Raw genomic sequence first — 24056 nt, forward strand, 5'->3', positions numbered from 1 at the left:
GGGTGTGCATGCTGAAGTTTTAGTGCCCTTGCCAGGTGCGGAAGCTGCGTCACCACTTTTTTTCCACAAGGGAAGCTTGTGCAGAAAGTAGGTAAGTGGGCCTTGTGTGCATTCGTGCGTTGGTTGCGTTCATCATGACACTCATCTAGCAGTACATTTCCACTCTGATCATAAATTGAGCAATGGTCTTGTTTCCCTTTGCTACTACTCGGTTTTGATATACACTCAAACACATACGCACACCATAAACAGAACAAATCAGACACTCGGAACCAGCACTAGAGCAAATTGTTAATCCACATCCACATATCAATCGCAATGACTCGACTCTTCCCGCGCATACACGCCTTTGAGATTGATGACCAGCCTTGGTATGCGAAAATCGTTTTGCACAAAAGCTCCCCGGCGTTGATAGTGATGAGTGTGCCTAACCGTGTCCCATAAACACATCCAGGTTCCCTCCTTTTCTCCGGCAGCGTGTCCAGACCGTTCTTCGGCTCACATGGGAGGCAAGCATCCCAATTTTGCAGTCAAGCTCGCCTGCGGAGCGCGTGGCCCGCCTCTTGGGAGAGCACCTGGACTCCATTGACGATTATGGCTTCATTGACTTTTGTGCTGGAGCCGGCGGTCCGACACCAGCCATTGAGAGGCATGTAAACGCCAACAGGGATCCGACCAAGCCCGGCATCCCTTTCATCATGACGGATATCTACCCGCACGTCAAGAGCTGGGAGCGGGATGCTGCGCGCTCGCCCAATATCAGTTATGTTACCAAGCCCGTTGACGCCACCGCCGCCCCCGACTTCCTTCTGGATCGGTTCCGCGGCAGCAAGGATAGCTCGTCAAGCACGGGCGGCGACGGCATTGTAAGCTACGCCGAGATGGCTACCATGAAGGAGACGGACCACGTCATTAAGCCCCGCAAGATCTTCCGTCTTTTCAACCTTGCTTTCCATCACTTTGATGACCCGCTGGCGAAGTCAATCCTTGCCGATACGGTAAAGACGTCGGACGCCTTTGGCATTTTTGAGCTCCAGCAGCGCACCTTTTCGAGCTTCATGATGCTCAATATCCTCTATCTGTCCATCTTCGTTGTTGCGCCATTTTATGCGCTCATGAACCTCGACCTGGTGGCCTTTGTTTTCACGTGGTTCTTGCCCATCATTCCGGTCGTCATCACCTTCGACGGCTACATCTCGAGTCTTCGCACTCGTACCCCTGACGAGGTTGAGGCACTGTTGAGGACCTGCGGAGCCGGAAATGTCGAGGACTGGGAGATCAGGGGCGGAACCGAGCGGCACTTTTGGCCGTTTGGGTACCTGGAGTGGATCATCTGCACCAAGAAGTCCTCGGCCAGCTAGAAAGGGAAGGACAAAGGGTACCTGTTTCCCCCTGTGGATGATGACGACGAAGGCGGCCGGAGCGGAAATGAGGAATTCGTCGATGCATGTGAAAAGCCCGTGTCAGTTTGAGGTAAGGTGAGTGCGGATGGTCTCTTGCGACCATATGAGCAATTCAAGGTGGCAACCAAAAGTTCCAGAGACGGAAGGGAGATGCCTGGAAAACATTCGAGTTTAGCGAGTAAGGGGTCCGACTGAGGGGATAGGTTCAAGACATGCTGAAGGTCGCCGCCTCGCCTCTTGTAGGCGTATAAGTCGCGCATAGGGGGCCTCTATCATGGTAGCGATTTACATCTCGAAAAAAAAGCGTCAATTTCAATAAACTTCTTAAACTGTAATATCACGGTTGCAGTGCATATCCGAAAGGAGCAGACCTTACCAAAGCCTAATAAGGCCGACAGGTTTGTAGCTGCGACAAGGTGGGGATGCAGAAGCTTGGCCTGGTAGATCGACTGCAAATGTTCCTCTTCCACGCGACGATTACCAAGGTTGGCAGGTTCAAGGATTCCCTGTCGAGTAAAATCGCTGCAAAACGCAAAGCTTTCTGTGAAGAGATCAGAAGAGATCAATAACAGCCAGGTTATCATTCCTTCCTTCAAGCATCCTAGAAGTAGTCAAATGAAGTATCAATCTTTTTTTTTCCTCTAATTTAACTTGTCCTACTCAGGGATTCGATTCCCTTTGGACTATGAACATATGAACGTCTTCCATCCCACGCAACCCACCCAAGCACCTTGTTGTCTCAGTCTCCAGGAGTCGTCGTGAACAACAAGACTAACCCAATAACTAGAAATCATACCCATGTCATACCTACTTTTCATGAGGTGAAGGCTGACTACCCAAAACAAATGTAAACAAAAAACCAGAATATATGACCAAAGAGGCTTAATGTAGAAAACAACCCCGTGCAAACCCATGAATTACGACATGATAAGGAAAAAGGGTGTGTCTCAACCTTTTTCGTCGAGATGAAAGTCGGAATAGGTGTTCAAATGTGAAAAGAAAATAAGTCATGCCAATCAGACAACGGGACCGGCCTTGATGACATCCTCAGTAGCCTCGCTCTCGTACTTCTTGAAGTTCTCAAGGAACAGGCCACCAAGCTTCTTGACCTCGGTGTCGAAGCTGTCGTTCCCAGCGGTCCAGGCGGCCTTGGGGTTGAGCAGCTCCGAGGGCACGCCAGGGCAGCTCTTGGGCACCTGGAGGTTAAAGACCTCATACGTCTCGTACTCCTGCTTGGCGAGCTCGCCCGAGTGGATGGCGTCGAGAATGGCACGAGTGTACTTGAGAGGGCAGCGCTTGCCACCCTGAGCGGCACCGGCACCGACCCAACCGGTGTTGAGCAACCAGGCGTTGGCGTTGTGGTGCTCAATCTTGTCAGCCAACATCTTGGCGTAGCGCATCGGGTGCAGGGCCAGGAAGGGCTGGGCAAAGCATGACGAGAAAGTGGCTTGCGGCTCAGTAACACCGTCCTCGGTACCGGCCATCTTGGAGGTGTAACCGGAGATGAAGTGGAACATGGTCTGGGCGCTGTTGAGCTTGGAGATCGGCGGGAGAACACCACGGGCGTCGCAGGTCAGGAGGATGATGTTGCTGGGGTGGTTGTTGGACAGGCAGGGGATCTTGGCGTTGGAGATGTACTCGATGGGGTAGGCACTGGAAAATATGTTAGCCGCAGCTGCGAGACATGGTCATCTTGCGTAGGAGTAGTTAGGTCAAGTCTTCACATACCATCGGGTGTTCTCGGTCAGGGTGCAGTCATCGTAGTCGACGACCCTAGTGTTAGGGTCAAATACGACGTTCTCGAGGACTGAGCCGAACTGGATGGCACCAAAGATATCGGGCTCCTTCTCGGCCGAGAGACCGATGCACTTTGCGTAGCACTAGCCGAGCACATCTAAGTCAGCTTCAGGTTCATCCCCGCTATCTTGATCGAAACAATCGCAACTTACACCACCCTCAATGTTGAAGACACCGCTGTCGCTCCAGCAGTGCTCGTCATCACCGATCAGCATGCGGTTGGGGTCAGCTGACAGCGTGGTCTTGCCAGTACCCGACAGACCGAAGAAGAGTGTGACGTCTCCGTTCTTGCCCTCGTTCGCAGACGAATGCAACGTGAGCACGTTGTGCTTGATGGGCATCTCGTAGAACAAGACGGTGAAGATACCCTTCTTCATCTCACCGGCATATTCGGTACCCAGGATGACCATCTCCTTCTCAGCGAAGTTGATGGCGACTGAGGTGCCTGAAGTCATACCCTCGGTATACCTATTGGCGGGGAAAGTTCCGGCGTTGTAAATGGTGTAGTCGGGCTGGAAGTGCTCGAGCTCCTCACGAGGCGGGCGAATGAGCATGTTGCGCATGAAGAGGGCATGGTAGGCACGAGCGCAAACCACGCGCACTCGGATCCGGTACTTCTCGTCCCATCCAGCATACCCGTCGACAACGTAGATACGACTCCTTGTGTTGAGGTAGTCGATGGCGCGCTCACGGTTGATCTTCCAGACCTATTGAATTTTAACAATGGCGTTCTTTAGCAAAGCGTATATGGGGAATATAACGATGTCTGCGTCAGGGGTATCACGTGATAGTACGGGGATGGCTTGTCCAAGCTTGGCTCTTGGAGTAGGTAACAGCGTGGGGTACATGAGTGGGCAAAAATGTCTTGGAGAATTTGGATCGGGTACTGTGGATCCAACGTGACAAACAAAGCAGCAAGAAAGAGTCTTGGACTGCCGCATTATGACGCCAATTGTGGACAGAGGGGGGTGGGCTTCGGATGGAGGGCTGTTTGCAGCCCACCCGAGTGAGCAATTGAATTTTCACGGGTCATTGAGGGAGTAATGGGACGTAAAAGCTCCGAGGCTCTCGTGAAACTACACGAATCGGCCACCTCCGTAGCAACAACGCAACCGGCTCGCCATATTTTTTTGTTTTGGCGTTTCCGCTGCAGAACGCCGAGATGACGTCTTGTCGTGCAGTGGGGTTGCTGATCAAATGCAACAGTGTTTCTCATGGCCGAATTGGCCTGGGAACAATGGAATTGCGTTCCAGGGTAGAATGGGGGCAAAGTGTTGTGTGTCTGGTGATGCAGTGTGGGATGTAAAAGTCAAAGCAATCAATTTGTTTGGATTGGCACTTACGTCAGGGCTCATGGGCTTGTTAACGGGTCCCCACCTGCCAGAAGAGAATATGGGATTAGCAAATGATTCTCTTCTCTCTTTTTTTTCTTCTTTGTTTTCTTGTATGCATGGTAAGAGCTCGCTGCTTACCAGATGTCGTTTTCTGATGTCGGCTCCTTGACAACTCGCTTGTCCAAGGGAGAACGACCCGTCTTGTTACCCGAGTACGCTGTGAGAGCACCCGTTGATGATATGGCCGAGCCGGGCTCGTACACCAATGCATCCTCATACAGTGCCGGAACTGACGGGTTGGGGATCTTTCCGCGTGATGCACCTGTTAGTCTGAGTTCCTTTTTGACCGCCACGGCGAAAACCGGCTTAAGAACAAAGTTTGGTCGTTCTTGTGCCGAAGCTAAAAACGATAGGTTGGTGGGGTCTTTTAACTCACAATAGCGACCCTGTCGTAGTCGATGTGTGCCTTCTCGTGCAGTTCCTCCTCTGTTTTTCAAGTGACGTTAGTTTCATCCAGTGTTTTTTTTTTCTTCCTGCTAGAACAGTACTTGTGAATTCGTACCTAGCTCGGTGTGTTCATGGGGGATATGTGCCCTGTTTGGCGAAAGCACACTGTTAGTTCCTCCAACATGACGAACTGGCGGCAGAGGCGGGCTGCCTCTATAGTTCTTCCGGGTCGGGGATGTAGGGTTCGCGTACTGGACACCACTCGGGTGCAGCGAGGTCTTGTTGACGTTGTTGTGGATCACTGTGTGGGAGAAGCAATCCTGTTAGTATCAACAGGTTCTAGCTACACAGCAGCGACCGGCGTAGATGTATTCTTCCTTGGAGAAGACAAGACCATGCGGACCATCACAACCATGACGAGGAGGATGAGGAAGGGTGAGGGATGATCAGGGCTGGTAAGACATACTGGTTGCAAATGTTGCTTTGTTGTAGGCGTCGACGTTTCTCAGATTATGGGAGGATGCAATGCTGGAACGAGGAGCTTTAACGAGAGAGTTCAAGAAAGGAGAAGCTGTTCGATGGACGGGGTCCTTCATAGTTATAAACTTGTTGGACAGGACGGGTTCGGTCAGTATCGGAAGCGTTTAAACCTGGGGGTAGCTTGGCTCATGCCGGGTTGCGTCAAGGGGAGGCGTGTAGAAAGTAAGGTCAAGGTACTACAGTTAGACACGCTTTCGTCCGAGATCCACTCTCCTCGAGCTAAGAGTCGTGATAGATCCACGGAAGAGGCTCGTGGCAGGGAAGATGCACCTTCCATACTAGACTACTAGTATACCCCAAGGTACCATACAAAAGAAGGTAGTTCGGGGCAAGGGACGCTCTGTTACTGGCCAGCCCTTTGTCCGTCATTCCGTGGTTGGGGGGGCTCTGGGGGCCACGAAGAGAAACCGGAACAAGTGATTGTTCGTACCCTTGCAAAACATCGGGTTGCAAAATGCATCGATCTACTGTCGTCTCAGCTAGCTGCTGAGCCGGTTAGTAACGCCTTGGATATGCGACTCGGGCGGCCTGTACTTTGAGACAAGTGGTTTAAAATTTCTCAGCCGACTTGCAGGGCTAACAGCCGGACTCTTCAAAGGGTCTTGCTACCTTATGCGACCACTATTTGCCTGTATGTTCTTTGATCGAGTTTAGGGTCAACTGAATATTCGCACAGATACAAGACGCTGCCTCAACAAGTAAGAGTGGAAAATGGGTCTGGCCTGGTCTGGTCTCCATGGTCATCAAAAGAAAATGTGGGCGGTTCCCCCAGCCTTGGCTCCCAGCAAAGCAATCACAAGTCTCTGAGCCCCACTCAAACTGCCAATCGGGATGCATCTTGTGCCAACTAACCGCCTCCAAGTTGACCTACGGGCATTAATTGTTGCGAAAAAGATTTGCCGGGTTTCAAGGTTCGAAAAGAACAGAAGATATTCTTGCGTAAGACCAATCTGCCAAGGCTTGATTGGTTACTCGGCAATTCTGAGGGCACACGACACCAATAAGTACGCTTGACTAATTACAGGGCAGCAAAAAAAACAAAAAAAAAAAAAAAAAACAGGGGACAAAATTAAGACAGTTCTCAAAACACCCAGACCCTGGCTAGAAATTTACGTACCTTTTTTTGGTAAATGCAAGGGAGTTGCAGATGTGGCACACGACAGAGTTCCTGAACCGCCAGAAGCTCAAGCCAAAAACGACAGCCGCAGGTGGAACACATAGAAGGGTTACCGGGACGAGGGGCTGAAGAAACTAAAACGGGGTCACCCGCCTCTCGCGTGCCCGGGAGTGCTGGGACCTCTCACCTGACTGGAGAAGGTTTTCCTTGGGCTGAAATGCACCGCATCGTCGTAAAAAAAAGAGTCCACTGGCAATCTCCTATCCTGTCCTTAAGTGGTACTTAGTGGCACTGTATGTACAGTCGGCGGGCCGCCTGCAGCTTCTGGGTCACACAATAGGTCATTGCAGCCCAAGCCTCTCATGGGTCGTCGGCCTTAGCTGCACGCCCCTGCTGTATTCTGATTTATTCGAATTTCAGACGGAGCTTTACAGAAGCCATCTTGGAAGACCGAACTACCAACTGATAATTAGTACGTACATAATACGAAAGCATTTGCATATTATATTTGAACATGAGACTTGAATTATTTCTCCGCAACTACCTCCCCATCAGCGAGCACCGTATATGTTTCCTCTACACAATCAAGACGCAGCTGCATCCCTGTAGGTATCCAAAACCATACGCAAGTGCAGAGACCCCTTTCATGTGTATTCCGACGTACGTACCGGTAGAAACAAGCAGCATGCATGCCATTTAGCTCCAGCTGTCAACCCGGTATGCTCCGAACTTTTCCACATATTCCTGTCTCAGCGACCGCAATGCGAAAATGAAAAACGAAAAAAGTGTTAAATTTCACGGAAAGAGCAGCGAATCAGCAACCTGTATTGACATGGCAAGGCGGAGGCGTGGAGACGGGGGCCGGCGGTTCGTGCTGGGTTGGAGATCAGATATTTTGGATGTTACAGTAGATTCAGTAGATTCAGATGTACTGGGCTATGATAAGTTAGATCCTGCCTTTACCGTACCCGTCCTAACCTACCCCGCAGCAAAAACAGGCCTTGCAGGCTCTCGCAGGTCTCCAGGAAGGCTCAATTGTAAAACGACCAAACAACCAAGTCAAATGGGTAACATTTTTTGTCAAACCTGTCCAAAAACAATGGGTCCTTGACTAACAATAGTCATGGCTTTGTACGTGGCGGTGCCAGAAGCGGTTCCGGTCTTTCCCGATTGACCCCCCTTGAATCTTTTGCTGCTGACGTATGTACGAGGAATGTGTGGATTTGAAAGTATGCAAATAAAAACTGGTTAGAAAAAACATGGGCGTGGTTGTAATGCATGTGATGCCCAGATGCCCCAGGAGCGAATTCCCATCTCGTAAAAAGAACCGTCTAGACCCTGCTTTTTTATTCAACAATCCGTGAAACCAACCAGCCCTAGTTGCTTGAGAAACAGTGAGGAGTCACGAGAGTAAAAAAAAGCACTTTGCTAAGCGAAGTAGAAGCGGAAAAAGCAAGAAAATTAGAAAGCTGTTTGTTCTTTCGCTTGCACCTTTACCCGTTTTGTGCGTGTCGGGAAGGTTCATGTCATGATATTCTCCAAATTCTTTTGTTTACATGTGATTGGTTTTCTTTATTTTACCCCCCCTTCTTCTTCTTCCCCTCCCCCAGGCAAGTCCCTCGGGTACCCCTGCTCAACCCCTCCAAGTTCTGCCGACCCCTCCCCCCACACTTGGTGCCAAGCGTAACCATGCCCTTGACCCGATTTTCCCCTTCCCTCTGACATGACATCAGCCACAACCGAAGATCCCCGCAGTGTCCCGGTCGCCGGGGGTCCTACGCCGTTCCGATTCCTGCCGATGACAACCCCGGGGCGTAGCGGAATCGTCGGTTATACGGAATTGAGAATCGACACAAAGAGAAGTGTTTCATTTGCAAACTGGTTTCGTATCTACGTCGGAATCCGATGCAAATATGTCTTATCGGGTCGACGATAAACCGAAGAACTCCATTTGTGTTGCATCCACTTGTTGTGCTGGATGCATATGGGTAGGTCATGATGAATTCCATGCCAGCTATCGTTCACTCCTTTTTAATAGGACCTTTTGGGCGGCCTCTCAAGGTCTGCCTATTTACATCTTAGTCATGATCCTCCCGAAACAGACTGTTGTCCTTCCACATCAAGTCTATTACTTGACAGCATCCGTTTCAACTTAAGCGGAGGTCTCTTCGGAAATGAGCTTGGTGATCTTTCCAATGGCAATAGTTTGACCCTAGTGAAGGTGAGTGTTAGTATCAGTAACCTACAACGCGCTAATTCGTAGCATGTGTCTCTTTGGCTTACCTGATCTCTTAGCGTAAAACGACCCATCTGCTGGTAGTCCTCAAACCGCTCCACGCACACCGCGCCTGCACCTCCCGTTACTTGCATCCGTGCGATAATGCTGTCTCCCTTCTTGGCATGCGAAGGTGGCAACTTGCTCTTGCGACCAGTGCCCTTCTGGAGTTTGTGGAGGAGTGCGGCAAATGTCACCTCCTCAATGGCGGCGTGCACGTGTAGCACACAGTTGTATCCAGCAGTAAGGATGCTCTTCAGATCCAAGATCTTGATCTGGGCCTCGAACTCCTTGACCGTATGCACCAGCCTCTTGGGAGAGCAAATAACAAAGCCTGGCAAGATCTCCTCTTCTTCGATGCCGCGCAGCCTCAAACGGACTTGGTCACCGCACTGCGCGATGGGGATCTCGTCCTCAGTCTCGCCATAGACGGCAGAAACATCGATGGGCTGCTTGTTGGGCATCATGATCAAGCTCATTCCCTTCTTGACCACTCCCGCCTCAATCTTACCCTCGATCATGGTTCCCATGTCTCGGTACTTGCCGGCAACAGCCATCATGAACGGCGCGTTGAGTTTGCGGTCCAGCGTCGGCATATTGTCCAGGTACTCGAGCAGCGACGGGCCATCGTACCAAGGAGCAACATCCTTGGGAACCCTGTCCTTGATCCCCATGGTTTGCTGAGCAGCGATGGGCATAAAGAAGACGTCGGTCTTCAAGTTATAGCCCGTGCCCTTCAAGAATGTTGCCAGCTTGGTGGTGCACTCCTTGTAACGTTCGTGTGACCAGTTGACGGTAGGGTCGTCCATCTTGTTGATAACTACCACCAGTTTGTTGACACCCTGTGTCTTTGCCAACATTGCGTGCTCCCTGGTCTGACCACCCTTCTCGAAACCTGTCTCGTATTCGCCCTTGCGTGAACTGATTACGAGAATACCAATGTCGGCCTGAGAAGCACCGCCAATCATGTGCGGTACATAAGTCTTGTGTCCCGGGGCGTCAAGAATACTGTATCGCCTCTTCTCCGTCTCGAAGAATCCACGTCCAACCTCGACAGTCTTGCCCTTGGAGCGCTCCTCGCTTGTGAGATCCAATGCCCAGGACAGATACCAGGTCTCTCGACCGAGTTCCTTGGCTTCGCGCTTGTACTTGTCCATCGTCCTCTGGTCGACCATGCCAGTAACGTACAGAATGGAACCACCCAGCGTGGACTTTCCGGCGTCGACGTGACCGATGAAGATGATGTTCATGTGCTCCTTGCCGTAAACCTCCTTGAGCGTCTCTTCATCGACGTCGGCAGTCTGCTCCTTCTCGACGGCGCTAGCATCGCGGGCGGCCGCGGCCTTGGCTCCACGTGTGGGACTAGAGCGGCCTGATGATGGCGATGGGGAAGTTTTGCCGCTTGCGCTGGCGTCGCCTCCGGTTTTCTCGATGGCCTTGGCGGCTGCAGCCTTTGCACCAGCCTGAGGCTTGGCTTGGGCCTCCTTCTTTGCGGCCTCCTCCTTCTTGACATCCTCTTCCTTCTTTGCGGGTTCTTTGGCAGCGGCGGGAGTCCCAATAGAGAGGACCTTGGCCTTGGGCTTGGGTGCATCGCCCCCAATGCTGAGAACCTTTGTTCCACCCTCCTTGGTGGCAATGGGCTTGTTCAGATCCGCCGCCGGGGCCGCAGAACCCGACGCGGCATCCGGCCGCTTGGCAATCGTCGGCGTTGGCTTCGCTTGTTGCTGTGGTTGCTGCTGTTGGGCTTGCTGGTTCTGGTAGTTTGAGTACTGGTCTGGGAATCAGGGTTAGTGGTTATTTCTCCTTATTATTTTATGTTGCTAGCCACCACTATCGTCTTTCTTACTGTTGTATCCCTGCTGGCCATATCCGCCTTGGCCGTACACAGAGCCGTAACCCTGGCCATATTGACCGTGTGACTGTTGCTGTCCTCCATACTGCTGGCCGTATTGGCCATAGCCCTGGCCACCGTAGTATTGTTGCTGCTGCTGGTACTGGGGCGCGTAACCTCCGCCGTAGGGCTGCCCTGGCTGGAATGACTGAGCGCCGGGCTGGAAAGAATTGGCACCTGGTTGGAAAGTAGATGCGCCGGCCCTGAAGCCGCCCTGTTGAGCTGGCTGGCCTCCGCGACCAAGGTTCATCTGCTGTTGCGCCTGCCTGGCCAGGTTCTCATCCTGGGCCGCAGGGTCATCCTCCCACGAGTTGAGGTTCGACATGGCAAGCGAGAATTAAACGATCGAGAACGTCGGCACCCGTGTGTCGAAGAAGTGAATGGACAATAAGTTCGCGTTGCGTGTGTCCCAACGGTCGGGAATCGCTTTATAGATGGAGCTAGAAGTGTGGAAATATTGATTTAGCTATTTTTCTGTCCAGGTTCCTCAAGCCCAACTCTTCTCTGCCTTGTGTCATCAAACCCCACCTGTACACACCCACCCAACCTCTGCGCCCAATGATCCACCATGAGCTATCTTAATGAGATGATGAAATGTTTGATGCAACTCACTTTTTTTTTTTTTCAGAAAAAAGAGAATTCGAAAATCGTGCACAGCTTTTTGACTTTTTTCTTTTACGGGATGTTGGAAGGGTGTAAAGTTTGCATGACGACAGATATGCAAAGTTGAGCCGCCCAGAAGTCTGCTGGTTTTGTGTAAGCTACCCCTCCATGCCCAACTATAAAACTCTTGGGAGGCGAAGTGGGCTACAGTGCCTTTCTGAACAGGGCTCGAGTAATAACTGTATGATTGCATCGGACAAAGCAATGTCTTCACAGTACCGCAAAACTATAGAAGCACAGTATACGAGAATGCTTGCTATTGTCAAGCTTGCCTGCATTCAATGTCTTTTGTTATTCTAGGCAGCACGTCAATTTCAGAGATTTCAGTTCCGTATTAATTGATGCCGCCTACCTACAAGGGTATCCAAATAACAGTAGCTTTGCAATCAATTCAATCATCATATTTTCTATTCTTTCAAGATTTCCGGATGGAAACGTGACCTGTGGCTACTTATACTTTGCGCTGTGACCTGGTTTAACTCATTAAAGCCCAAAAGCCAGAGCCAACTGGACTTCCATCTCTTCCAACCTGAGACCGCCTTAAGTTACATGTGGGTACAGGTGAGGTAGGTGCCTAGAGTGTCCACCTGCCACCTGCGACACCTCACTTCAGTAAAGGAGAGCAGGTTACAGACAGACAAAAACACATATTCATTGCATCATGGAATTTCCCCGAAAAAGCAATGGACGCCTTTCTCACAAGACTTGGCGCGCAAGCCATGAACATGGCCATTCGGTCTGGCATAGCTTTGACATCAACTTATGCAGTTCAGCAGTGTGCTCGGCTTCTCAAAACAGTTGATGACAAGTCGATCCGCACAGAGCTGAGGTTGTTGCAGCAGGAACTCAATGAGAGGATCAAAGTATTTATCCCCATCTACCTATACCTATTTTTCTAGCTTAACTCTCAGCTAGAATTTGACCATTTCAACTAACCCGAGTGAGACGTTTCCCCCAAATAAAGATAATCTCACCCGCCATTGACTTGATCGAGTTCAAGTAGGTCCAACACCAGACGTTCAACTTAACCTGACTCACTCACATGGTTCACACCGTTAACTCATATACTGCAGGGCTGGGAGAGGCAACGTCTTCCTCGAGAATGCTGTTCCCCTAGCAAAAGGTCTTCGGCGAAGCATTGTTGCCCTGGGTAAACGACTTGAAGATGTTGCCTGCGCCGAGGAAGAGGCCCAACAGCACGCCCGTGAGGCCAGGGCAAGGCCACGGACGCCGGAGTCCCAGGCAGCGGAGCTACGCAGCATAATCTGCGAGATGAAAACTCTTCTTGGTCGTATCGAACGTGACGCTCACATGCTTCAGTTCGCCATCAGCGCATCCGGCGAGAATTTGTCAACTTCGTTGCCCCCTGGTGTTTCGCCCTCTCGCCTGATGCAGGCTAGCACTTTTTTGAGCATAGGGGACACACAGTTTGCCAGTGATCCATATGGGCCGGTTCAAATAGGGCCTTCATTCACTCTCTCGCTCTATCTGCTGTTCATGGGCCATAGCAAGACCGAGACGCGGGCAAGGCCTGCACAGGGCAATGCGTTAACAACTATAAATTCCGGCAATCCTGTCAATAACTCCACTGATCAGGTAGATTCGCCTTATGGCTTTCAAGAAGGCGAGCGAAAACCATTGTGGCAGGAGGTTGTGCACAAAGCTCGCGTTAGGCTTTGTCGTGTCCCCCCTGACTGGAAGTTTGATCGCGAGAGGGGCTATATTCCACTGCCGTTGCCTCAGTCACCGAACAGAGATCAACGTGCGCATTCTAGCTATTCCTACACGGCCAAAAATGAATTCTCGTATCACCTGGAGATAATTGAAGACTTAGACGATGGCCGTCTCCATGACGGCGAGGGCAGCTTCTTTGACGATATTCCAATGGCAGGAATAAGAGAGTCTATACCAGTCCACCACCTTTCCAAAATCTTCTACACTAACACGGGTAGAATCTTGAATATTGGACAGGAACTGGCACCTGACAACAGCCCGGCCTTGCTACTGAAACGAGACTCAACGGCACCCACTCCGAAACAGGTCATTGACGATATCCTACAAAGTATGGAGGAGGCGGTAACGGGCGCGGACGAGTCCGACTTTCAGAACGAAGCGCTGATGGACTCGCAAGCGGAGCTGGACTTGCAGATTCTTAGGGAGAGTAGCGAGTCGCCCTCCGAGGAAGCACCAAGTCCACATGACCAGCGACGACCGGCCTCGTGCCCGGTCCCTAAAAGCTCTCACAGTTTTCCGAAACACCTCGACCCGGAGTGGATAGCCCTGGAAGTTTTTGCAGAGATCGAGGACGAGAGCAACTACTCCACAGAGGATGGATCGAGCGACGACGACCCAGACTCGAGCATGAGCACAGCCAAGAGCAGGTCCGACGTCAAGGGCAAACGCTCTTCCCTTGACACGAAACTCATGCAACAAATCAGAGACATCTCTTTGCGCTCCGGCACGACGCCGCCACCGCACAGCGGTCGGGAGTCCAGGAAGACGGTCAGCCCAGAGTCGTTCGCGACCAGGTCGCCCTTTGGCTCCATCACGTCGTCGCTCTCGCTGCTCGAGATGATCATCCGCCTGGCCAGCCTCCAGGAATTCCAGCAGACATCCCACCTGTCGATCCCCGACCATATTCTCACTTTCTTTCTGGAGGAGACGGCCACCACGGGTCTTTCGGGCGAGGACAGGTGGAAGGCCAGGAGCGAGGCCAAGAAGAAGGTTGGCTTTGATCCATACCATGATGCGGAAAGCTAGACTATGCTGGAATCTTTGCATTGTAAACAAGATATAAGCTTAGCGTAAATATTGGACCACCCGTGTAGGGTTGCATATGATGTTATTTGTCCCACAGCTATGTGGTTCTTCCCTCTCTGCCGGTGGCATTCACACCTACGTGGTACCTTATCTCCCTGGGTACTTTGGGGTGGTAGTAGGGCACTTTTTTCAATCGGATGACGGCATTCCCCCCGCGCCCCCCCCCCCCCCCCCAGTCTGTTCTCTCGACAGTTATCAAATCCCCATAGTAATCACTCGAGTATGCCCACATGTTCGGATATTTGGGGCACATGAACCAACTAGGTCTAGTCTAGAACTATCTAGTAGTTGAGTACGCAACGACCTTCTGAGAAGGAATATATTGCGACGGTCGACAACATTAAAAACGTTGCAGATGTTCATCGAGTACTCCGAAGCAGTCATCAACCTTTTTGGCTCCCTATTAATAGCGCTGTAAGCACCGACTGGTATTTGGGTTTACGTGTCTGATAATAATGAGTCTTCTCTAAATTCTGAAGGCTTTGGTTTAGTTACAGTAAAAACCCATCTATACGTTATGTACCCGACAACTAGACTTTTACCAGTATAAAAGAAAGTAAAATACGATGGAAAACTGACACTCTAACCGAGCCGCGTTTAATAATAGGAAAATTAAGAGGTCATAATGGGGGTGTACATAGCATAGGAAAATAACACAAAACCTGTGGTTTTGGTTGTAACAAGGAGAAAAAGGAAAAAAGAAAAGTGCATTAATGCTTGAGATGTGTCATGAGTAGACATGGATATCTGACAAGGACAGAAAGAATTGATTCTGATTTATTATCGCTTGTTGAAGTTCAGGAAACGGTTCTGGAGAAGCAAAGTCGAGTCAGTATCTGTATACGCCGAGGGTTGATTGGAAAAAGGCAGTAACGAGGGGGAAAACTCACAGCCACGAAAATGATAACGATGTTGCTCGCGCAAAATGCGAGGTAGATGCCCAAGTCTCTCCACCTGTTATCAAACGTCATGCCGAGTGGCGTGTAGAATTGGTCTCCACTGCTGTAAGCGCAGTAATCGCACTGAGCGGTCGAGCTGGGGTCTACAATATATCCATTGCCGCCGGCGTTGAAGAACGGCCTCATGTACTCTTCGCATGTGCTACCGTTCGCGGGCGTAAACTTGTTCAGCTCGATCGAGGCGCATTTGACGTCGAGGTCATGCAAAGCAGTCGTAACCATACCGCCGATAAGCCGAGTGAAAGGGTCCAGCTGGTATAACCACTTGTATCCATCGGGCATCTGGGGGAACGGAATGGTAACACCGCAGAACAACGAGAAGGTAATCATCAAGAATGGATCCAACTGGCTAGAGATGAAAGTCGACGGCGTGATGGAAGACAAGGCCTGAGCGAGGGTGATGGAAAAGAACTCGGTGATGAGGATCATGAGGAACTGGTATCCAGCTCTCGAGCTGTCGTAGGTGAAGCCTGGCATGTAGTAGAGAGGGAGGAAGAAGGCCACAGCACACAGGACGACGTATGGCAGCTCTGCAAGGAGCATGGAGGCAGCGAAGGCGCTAGTGTTGTACATCTTGGATGAGGACTCGCGGAAGAAAATGCCGCGCTTGACGTGATACATGGCCTCGACCTGAGACAGAATCAGAGCAGGCAGGACAGTGACTTGGAACATGATAAAGACCTTGTACTGAAGAGAAGACCGCGAGTTGTCGAGCTGCAGGTAGGTGAGTCCAGTAACGATAGCAATGACGACATGGTTGAACAGACGGGTGAAGAGGTAGTTCGGAGAACGCCACAACGCGAGGTTGGTACGATGGGAGGTTACTTTGAGTTGGTGGCTTATTGGCGAGGCGTATTCCTTTTCGAGTGCCGAATTGCTATCGTTGGCCACCTCTGCCTTGCGCTCTTCCTTGAGCTGAGAAATGGTATCCTTGACGTTGGCATGCTCGGGAGACTCCTCCCAGATGTCTGCCCAATCACGGTCGCCAACACGAGGAGCGCTACCGGCACCAACGGCCTCAAGCATATACTCAGCAACGTTGTCGGTGGGCGAGGCCTCGGCGCCATGACGCTTGAGGTAATCACGGAGGACATTGGCATCCTTGCCAATGTCACCAAAGTACACGCAGCGGCCACCGCGCTGAAGCAGCAAAAGACGGTCAAAGTTCTCGAAGAGGGCCGAGTTGGGCTGGTGGATGGTGCAGAGAATAGCCTGGCCAGCGTTTGCGAGCTTCTTGAGGAAGCGCACAATGTTGAAGGCACTCTGGCTGTCGAGACCGGACGTGGGCTCATCCAGGAACAAAAGCAGCTCGGGCTTGGCGGCAAGTTCGACGCCGATTGTCACACGCTTGCGTTGTTCAACAGTAAGGCCGAATTCGGGCCATCCAATGATGGAATCTGCCAAATCCTCAAGCTCCAACAAAGTGATCATCTCCTCGACAAAAGCGTATTTCTCTTCCTGGGGGGTATCAAAAGGCTGCCTGAGATCGGCAGAGAACCTCAGGGCCTCCCGGACGGTCTGTGTGGGCTCGTGCACATCAAGCTGCTCGGCATACGACGTCGAACGCTGGAACTCCTTTCCAGGCTTCTTTCCGTCGACCAAAATGTCACCACCGATGACACCAATGTTCTTCCTGGAAGCAAGAACATCAAGCAGGGTAGTCTTTCCAGCGCCAGATGCACCCATGAGAGCCGTCAGTTGACCAGGCTTGACATATCCAAACACATTGTTGAGCAACCGGCGGTTGCCTCCGGGGACAGGGACGTCGTAGGTCAGGTTCTCCCAAGTCAAAACTCTCTTGGACTCAATCTTGAGATCCGAACCTTGAGCCTCAGACTTGGAAGAACGTTGAGCCTCACGCTTGGCCACGAGTTTTTCGTTGAGCTCCTTCCGCTCCTTGTTGGGTTTCTGGTAAACCAAGGCCGAGTTACCTCCCATTCCGAATTCGATAACCTCTCCCAGGACGACATTCATGATCAAGAAGAAGGCAACAAGGCCCATGACAATGCCAAAGTTGCGCCAGATGTCGTTCGGGTCGTAGGCGAAGCCTGTACGAATGTAGTCCGAGCCCGAGACTTCGAGGCTGCCTGGCTTAGACCCAGGCAGAGTGCAGACCTGGTTCTCGGGGTTGTTGTACCCTGGTCCGGACGGAATGAGACTCTCTGCTGTGCAGGTCATATCTATTCTGCTGAATTCATTGCCCATCATGGAGCTGAACATCAGACCCAGAGGGTTGATCCAGAAAATCCAACGCAGCCAGACCTGTTGTGACTGGTACTGAATGATGTAACCGGATGTTGTGATAAGCAGCGTGATCGTGACGACAGCAAACTTGACAGCATAGTCGAAATCGATCGAGATGCAACCAATGATTCTGTATGTGAAAGACGAGTCGAAGTTAGTGGGCAGTTGACACCACAGAAGTAGGGGAAATCAGGTGAGTCGGGCCAAGACTTACCGGAAAAAGAGCGTCATCGCAATGTTTCCAAGCATGATGAACAAGAAAAACATGAAGAAGGCGCCCGCGCTGCGGAACAAGTTGGTCATAAAATATACAATGATGGAAAAGGCGAGAACCCTGGGCACACCAAAGGCCTGATCGACAAAGATTTGACCAATCCAAAGTGCACTCGGCCGATGGAAAGCATAAGCCTTGTGCTTGTTGACGATGCCACGACCCAGCATGGTTGAGCCGAGCTCAGCAAATGCCTCGAAAGCGTTGAACAGGAGAGAGATAAACATCAGACCACCCTTGCTGAAGGAAGTGGCGCTGGTTTGACCGAGGTTGATGTAGAGTGTACCGACGACGATGGCGATGAGAATGGTCCGCATCCATGCGAGGAACAAGGCCATTCGATCTTGCAGCTTGAGCACAGTCTGACGCTTCATAAGCGCCCAGACCTGGCGGTGGAAGCCAACAGTGTAAACCGACTTCTTGGCACCTGTGCGCTTGCCTTCCTTAACAGCAATCTTGAAATCCTCGTACTTTTGCTGGTCCTCTTTCAGAGACTCGCGGTATTCTACCATCTCGTTATCCAACCTCTTCGCGAAGTCGGACTTCTTGAAAGCCTCGGCCAGAGTCTCGGGGCTGTGCGGAGCGTTGTCGGGACTGTAGCCTTCCGAGTAGGCGCGCTCGTATTCGTCGGTACAGCCAGTGACGTAGTCGGGGGTAGTCTGTCGGGGCCTGGGAAGGAAACCGAGGCCTTCAAAGTATCCACGGGCCTCGGTAGCGGGGCCGAAGTACACTTGCCGGCCAGCGTCAATGACAAGCACCTTGTCAAACAACTTGTAGATGTTCTCCGAAGCTTGGTATAGCGAGACGAACGTCGCGGTCTTGTAGAGGTTGGTCTGGATACGCAGCGACTTGATGAAGTCCAGAGCAGTACTGGCATCGAGACCGCGAGTGCTGTTGTCCCAGGCAAGAATAGATCCTGACGTAATCATCATCTCGGCAACAGAAACACGTTTCCTCTCGCCTCCAGACACACCGCGCACAAGGGAGCCACCAACGACAGTGTTGCGGGTATGCTCAATGTTGAACATCTTGAGTAACATGGTAATGACGTCCTTCTTGAACTGCGCCTTGGTGATGCCAGCCGGAAGCTTGCCGGGAACTTTGCAGTCGAGCGCAAAGCCGAGCGTCTGCTCCACCGTCAGGGTCGCGTGGTGGATGTCGTCCTCCTGGTTGTAGACGGCCTCTCCGCGATATTTCTCAAACTCCTTGGCGGTGAAAGGACCATAAAGCACATCACCTTCCACACCAGTGTAGCCGTAGCGCTGGTTGGTGATGTTCTTGAGGAAGGTTGTGCAGCCGGATCCCGGTTTGCCCAAGACCAGAACCATCTCACCGGGCTTGCAGACACCACGGAAGCTGTCGAGCAGGGTGGCCTCAGGCGCCTTGCCTCCCAGGCCCAACTTGTTCTTGATGGGGGTGTAATAGTCGAAGAATCGGATGACTGCATCGGGAAATGTTTCAACGTAGTTTGTGAATGCGCTCATTCCCTTGACCGTTAGTTCATCCCAATAAACCCCGATGTGCTTGGGACGGATGCCAGCCTCGCGCTCAGCCTGAATCCCTCCACGAATCCACGACTCCAAATCAAATGGTTCGCTTTCAGAAGATGATGTCTCTCCCAGGTCTTCGCCATTGGCCTTCTCAGCATCACGCTGAGAGGCGTGGCTCTTGCGCCGGCTGGCTCTGGACATTCCCGTGAGCTCCCTCTGCAGCTCGGCGAAGTCGGCCTCGGCCCGGGCCACTGAGATGCCGGAGCCAACATTGGAGGTGCCGTTGGGGTTCTTCTGGTGAGCTGCCACGCGCAACTCCTCGAGGTTGATGCTTGGATCGGCCGAACGCGGTAGCGAGCCGACAGCTGTGTTGGCTGTTGAGGGGGCCTTGTTGCCCTCCTCCAGGCTTGCGACATCATTGGCTTTTTGGTCCATCGTGACAAAGTGGAAACTGTAACTGCTGGCGGGGATTGCGTGCGTTTCCAGGGTGGAAGCTACGAACTAACCCAAACCCAATGGGGTTTTCCGCGGGCGTTCTTGATAGCCAAAGGGGCTCTTGAAGAGTGCGCAGCTGCTTCAAGGACAAAAAATATGCTGCAGATATTCCTGTAGAGGCAACCTTCCAAAGTGTGGGTCGGGTGGCGAACCTCGAAGTGATTGCGAGATCCAGGCAAGCCCAATGTGACCCCGAAGTCAAAGGTGCTTTAATAGAACACTTTTGGGGGGAGGGGTCAAGCTGTAAAGACAGCGAGAGACGTTATGTACCAAATGAGTGAAGGTTTGTCATCGACCGAAACTCGGAGCTCGGTACTAACCGGGGGGCGGCGGCTCTTTACTTTTTGGAGGCAAGACCTGATGCGCGCCAAGGCCGCCGATGAGAGAAGCGGTCGACAAATGTGGGAATCTAAACAACAAATTAACGATACGCAAAGGAAAGCAGGAAATAAGTTCGGATGCAAGGCTGTTTAAATGAGCGTTATGAACACGGAACGAGGAAAACAAAGTCCCGAACTCATTACCTAGTTAATGCGACCTTTTGCCTCTAGACCCACATTCCCAGGGGTGCTCAAAGAAAACCAAAGAGTGAAAAAAAAAAAAAAAAAAGTTTATCTACTAATTAGGAAGGATTTTAAAGGTACCAGGGCTGGCCATGTGGGAAGGGCGGACAACGAGGTCTCGGGGCTACGACCTATGGCAGTAGACAAAGTTGTTCGGTCTGGAGTATGTATTGGTAATCCGTAATCCCGCTAGTCGGCTCGGAGGGAAGAAGCGTCCCGCGTCGTGGCAGGGGAAGGCTTGCTGTCCCGCAAGGCCCCCATCAAGTCATCTCTTTAATGGGACTCAACGGTGCGCCCTTTTCGGGGCTGCTTGCCAAGCTAGGATGGACAACACCCCCTGCCTGAATATGATCGTTTAGCTAGTGAGACAGTTCTAATTGGCTGACTAGCGCACCGAGGATCCATAAGTAATATTGGGCGTGGCCCTGCCATACAATGTGCAGGGTCCCGTGAAATTTGCCGCGTCTGACGGGGGTCAATCAGATATAAGATGCATTATGAATCACCCCGATTCTTTGGGGACGCAGTATTGGCGATCAACGCCCAGAATTAGTCTAGACTAGAAGTTTACACATAGTGCTTTACCCAGTACGTGGTAGTAACATTTGGGTCCATCTCAACTAATTCACGGGTCCCTACCTGCTTGACACGCGCAGGCATGCGGTGCATACAAGATACGTGTAAATAAGCTAGAAACCATGCAAGGAAGATGAGCCAGTTTCGACTCCACCACGAGGCCACGAGGGTCAAGAATCAGGCATTCCCATATCAGATGCACCACGTTTTGGAATATCAAGAGAGGAAAAGAGAAAAGAAAAACAAAAGCCTGCCATGCGGTTTATGGTTACCCCGTACTATATCCATAGCGGGGCCCACCCGGACAAAAACCGAGAATCTTTTAGGACCGGCGGCAAATTTCTGGTACTTCTACCACGTACGAAGTAATTACTCTGTACTCCAAATTCCGTAGGTAGGGCACCAAAACTTACTCAGCCTCTTCATGTACCACGTAGGGCGGCCTTCTGTCATTATCCTTTTGGTCTAGATTAGCGGGATAAAATATTAAAATCCGATCAGCACAACCAATACCTTCACAGGCTGCCATGAATAGAGGTCCCCACATCCATCAGCGCCATACCGTACATATCCTTGATACCTTGCGTACCACACACACCAAAATGTTGAATGATGCAGTAAGATGTCATCTGTTTGTTAAGACTTACTCACACGCCGCATTTGGCCTCCCCGCCTCCCGCCAATCTACGATTGCTTCTGCCACGACAAAGACAGCGACGACGAAGCTAGGTAGATGTCAATTTTCATACTTGTAACGTGGCTTGCGTGGTCGTGTTACTTCTCTCGGGCCGTCGGGCATTACTAACAATCCGGATCCCTAATCCATATGGAAAAAGCGCGTGGGGCGCTGATCCACGGATTGCAGAGCAAGCTAATTACCCTAGAACCTAGGAATTAACACGAAGGAAGCAACAATTATAGGGCAGACAGATAGTTTGATACGCGTTACCGCAATTAAGTACAGTTTCAAAGCAGCTCTTCGTTCGTTGTTTAATCCCAAAATAAATATGCAGCAGCTTTTTGTGGCTTTCTTTACGGCAGTTCAACACGGAACTTGAGGCGGCGAAAACATTCACCTTGAGTACATACAACAATGTTTCCCATCAGATAGGGTTTGGCTTGCTCGGTTTCGCCAATGACCTCACGATCATGCTTTTCCAATCGATCAGCTCGAGCCTATTCGGTGTTAGAGGGAATGTTTCTACCAAATAGAACTAGAACGTGCGTCTCCAATTTTGGCGCAAAGAATAAGAAATCCTCCAACAGTCAGTCTCATTCGAGTCATGCCAGTCGCCGCAAGGTTCAAGATGGACCCAGAAAATTCAAACTCCAGGGTATACTCCGTACCCAATAACCCACGGAAAGACTGACATTAAGACCAACTGTACCCGCAGCGAACAATACCACGTAAACTGTCATGAAACCTAGCAGGCCTAGATGTTGTTTCTCGACTTAAGTGGAGAGCAAAGTGACAGGCCGGAACCTAACTGTTTTTTTCTTTTTTTTTCTTTTTTTTATTCCACACCCCGAAAATCCGTTCTTGTGCTTCCGAACTCCGACTTGATTGATCTCCACATCCAGTTGCCATGTGCTTCTTACACAAGTTCAATTGTGGATCGTTACTCCAGCCAGGAACGCCTTTCCCAGATTGCTAGGCAACGACACCAACGCCAAGCCAAAACAACTTGAAATTGAGTCTTGCGGGGACATATTTTTAGTGGGGACAAACACCCGCCTTGTCGCTTGAACCACTTATTATAATTTTGAACAAAGAAATAATTTAGGTACTTGTTGGTTTCGGCAAACAGTTAAGTTAATAAAGGCCCACGTTTACAAATACGACGACAAGGGGAGTGTTTTTTTCCGCCCGTCACCGTAGTAAGTACAAATCTCCTTACCATACTGAAGTGGTTGTCTTTTTGGGCATTAGATTGACGAGAGATGTACCCTTTTTGATCTGGCTGGGATGTCCTGCGGGTTAGATGGAGGGTAACATTAAAGGCACACACTATCACGTCAGGGGAAGGCCTTCGATTGATGTCTGTACCACATGCATACATTAAGTAGTAGTACGTGTTTTTTTTTTTTGTCAGTGTTCACGTCAGACTCCAGGCATCGCATTCCTACCAGTAAAGTGGTGGGACAGTTACGCTTAGGAGTACTGCTGTCCACATACCATGTACGAATTATTGGACCCACGTGATGCACTTCTACTATGTAAAGATCTCGTCAGAAATGTCTAGAACGAGTCACAATTTCAGGGTGTGGTGGATTCTGCTGATGCACGGTCAACCCGAGCCAAGAAACAGGCGCAATTAGGAGATACGAATTGCGGGATGCCTGGTAGGGACGGACTTACGCCGGTTGCGGACTTTTTAAGTCCGTGTAATTGTCCCACACCAACATGGATCAGCTTGGCTACGGGTGTGCATCCGTGGCACCTTGACATGGTACACTTTGTTTGTTGATTATGATTGCTGGGTAAACATCTCATTCGGGAACAACAACAAATGAAAAGAAAAAGGAAGAAAGCTGCCAGGGGCATCTTTCAAGAGACATTTATATATGTAGCTGATGTAGAGCTCCGATTTTTTCATTTCTTTTTGGGCGCTTCCCTTGATAAGCATCTTCACCGCAACGACAGAATGGGCTGAAATTGCGAGTGTACGAAGTATAAGTAGTATGAGATATCTTTGAGGTCAGCCACCCCGCCCCTGACGGCCACAAGCAAGCCGACGGGATCTAAAGAACAGAAAGAGAAGAAAAGGAACAAGAAAAGAAACATCAGACATCTTACGCACAGGCTTTTTTGTTCTCAACATGCAACACCACTACCCATCGTATTGTTACTTCTTGAGGGGCATGGCCGGGACTAAAAGCTCAGAAAAGGGGTGAGGGGCCCACGTTGTTTTTTTCATCAAACAGAAACCACAAAAAGTTTAAGGAAACCCGGGAAAAAATAACATTTGTGTATATGGTAGCCCAGTGCCATGACAACGCCGGAGGGGATGCAGAGACGACAATTGGCGCTGGGGAACGTGCGCCTGGAGACATTATGAGATAAGAATGAAGATTTGTAGTTTGCCATCGGAGCCCGTTACCGCGATACGTTATAATGGGCTTGTACTCTGGTTCAATGGTCTTCTTCCACGCACGGCTTGCAGTAAACCC

At 50.8% G+C, this 24056-nt stretch overlaps 6 protein-coding genes across 6 annotated transcripts; 2 read left to right on the forward strand and 4 right to left on the reverse strand.

Annotated features, from left to right (window-relative positions):
• The first annotated feature begins 187 nt into the window (after positions 1–187).
• Positions 188–1802, forward strand: MGG_00451 (uncharacterized protein). Its single transcript, XM_003718568.1, has 2 exons — positions 188–371; positions 455–1802. Exons 1-2 carry the CDS (start codon positions 319–321, stop codon positions 1359–1361), a joined length of 960 nt encoding a protein of 319 aa, XP_003718616.1. The 5' UTR covers positions 188–318; the 3' UTR covers positions 1362–1802.
• Positions 1803–1974: 172 nt separating this feature from the next.
• MGG_00450 (phosphoenolpyruvate carboxykinase) lies at positions 1975–6205 on the reverse strand. The gene is made up of 10 exons (XM_003718569.1): positions 6131–6205; positions 5448–6049; positions 5234–5282; positions 5097–5128; positions 4971–5020; positions 4673–4839; positions 4544–4577; positions 3353–3907; positions 3132–3283; positions 1975–3056 (listed from the first exon to the last, which is right to left on the reverse strand). The coding sequence occupies exons 2-10, from the start codon at positions 5575–5577 to the stop codon at positions 2420–2422; spliced, it is 1806 nt and encodes a 601-aa protein (XP_003718617.1). The 5' UTR covers positions 5578–6049; positions 6131–6205; the 3' UTR covers positions 1975–2419.
• Positions 6206–8539: 2334 nt separating this feature from the next.
• Positions 8540–11575, reverse strand: MGG_00449 (eukaryotic peptide chain release factor GTP-binding subunit). Its single transcript, XM_003718570.1, has 4 exons — positions 11417–11575; positions 10760–11244; positions 8922–10687; positions 8540–8850 (listed from the first exon to the last, which is right to left on the reverse strand). Exons 2-4 carry the CDS (start codon positions 11127–11129, stop codon positions 8791–8793), a joined length of 2196 nt encoding a protein of 731 aa, XP_003718618.1. The 5' UTR covers positions 11130–11244; positions 11417–11575; the 3' UTR covers positions 8540–8790.
• Positions 11576–11844: 269 nt separating this feature from the next.
• On the forward strand, positions 11845–14323 carry MGG_00448 (RanGTP-binding protein). The gene is made up of 3 exons (XM_003718571.1): positions 11845–12330; positions 12432–12466; positions 12541–14323. Exons 1-3 carry the CDS (start codon positions 12151–12153, stop codon positions 14225–14227), a joined length of 1902 nt encoding a protein of 633 aa, XP_003718619.1. The 5' UTR covers positions 11845–12150; the 3' UTR covers positions 14228–14323.
• Positions 14324–14664: 341 nt separating this feature from the next.
• On the reverse strand, positions 14665–20298 carry MGG_00447 (brefeldin A resistance protein). The gene is made up of 3 exons (XM_003718572.1): positions 17705–20298; positions 15178–17620; positions 14665–15097 (listed from the first exon to the last, which is right to left on the reverse strand). The coding sequence occupies exons 1-3, from the start codon at positions 19684–19686 to the stop codon at positions 15068–15070; spliced, it is 4455 nt and encodes a 1484-aa protein (XP_003718620.1). The 5' UTR covers positions 19687–20298; the 3' UTR covers positions 14665–15067.
• A 1458-nt stretch (positions 20299–21756) lies between these two features.
• Positions 21757–23334, reverse strand: MGG_17454 (uncharacterized protein; the record flags this gene model as incomplete). The annotated part of the gene is made up of 5 exons (XM_003718573.1): positions 21757–21765; positions 21975–22061; positions 22233–22267; positions 22789–22846; positions 23245–23334. 5 exons carry the CDS (start codon positions 23332–23334, stop codon positions 21757–21759), a joined length of 279 nt encoding a protein of 92 aa, XP_003718621.1.
• Positions 23335–24056: the final 722 nt, after the last annotated feature.

Source organism: Pyricularia oryzae, chromosome 5, assembly GCF_000002495.2.
Source record: "Pyricularia oryzae 70-15 chromosome 5, whole genome shotgun sequence".
In the NCBI taxonomy this organism is placed as follows: Eukaryota; Fungi; Ascomycota; class Sordariomycetes; order Magnaporthales; family Pyriculariaceae; genus Pyricularia; species Pyricularia oryzae.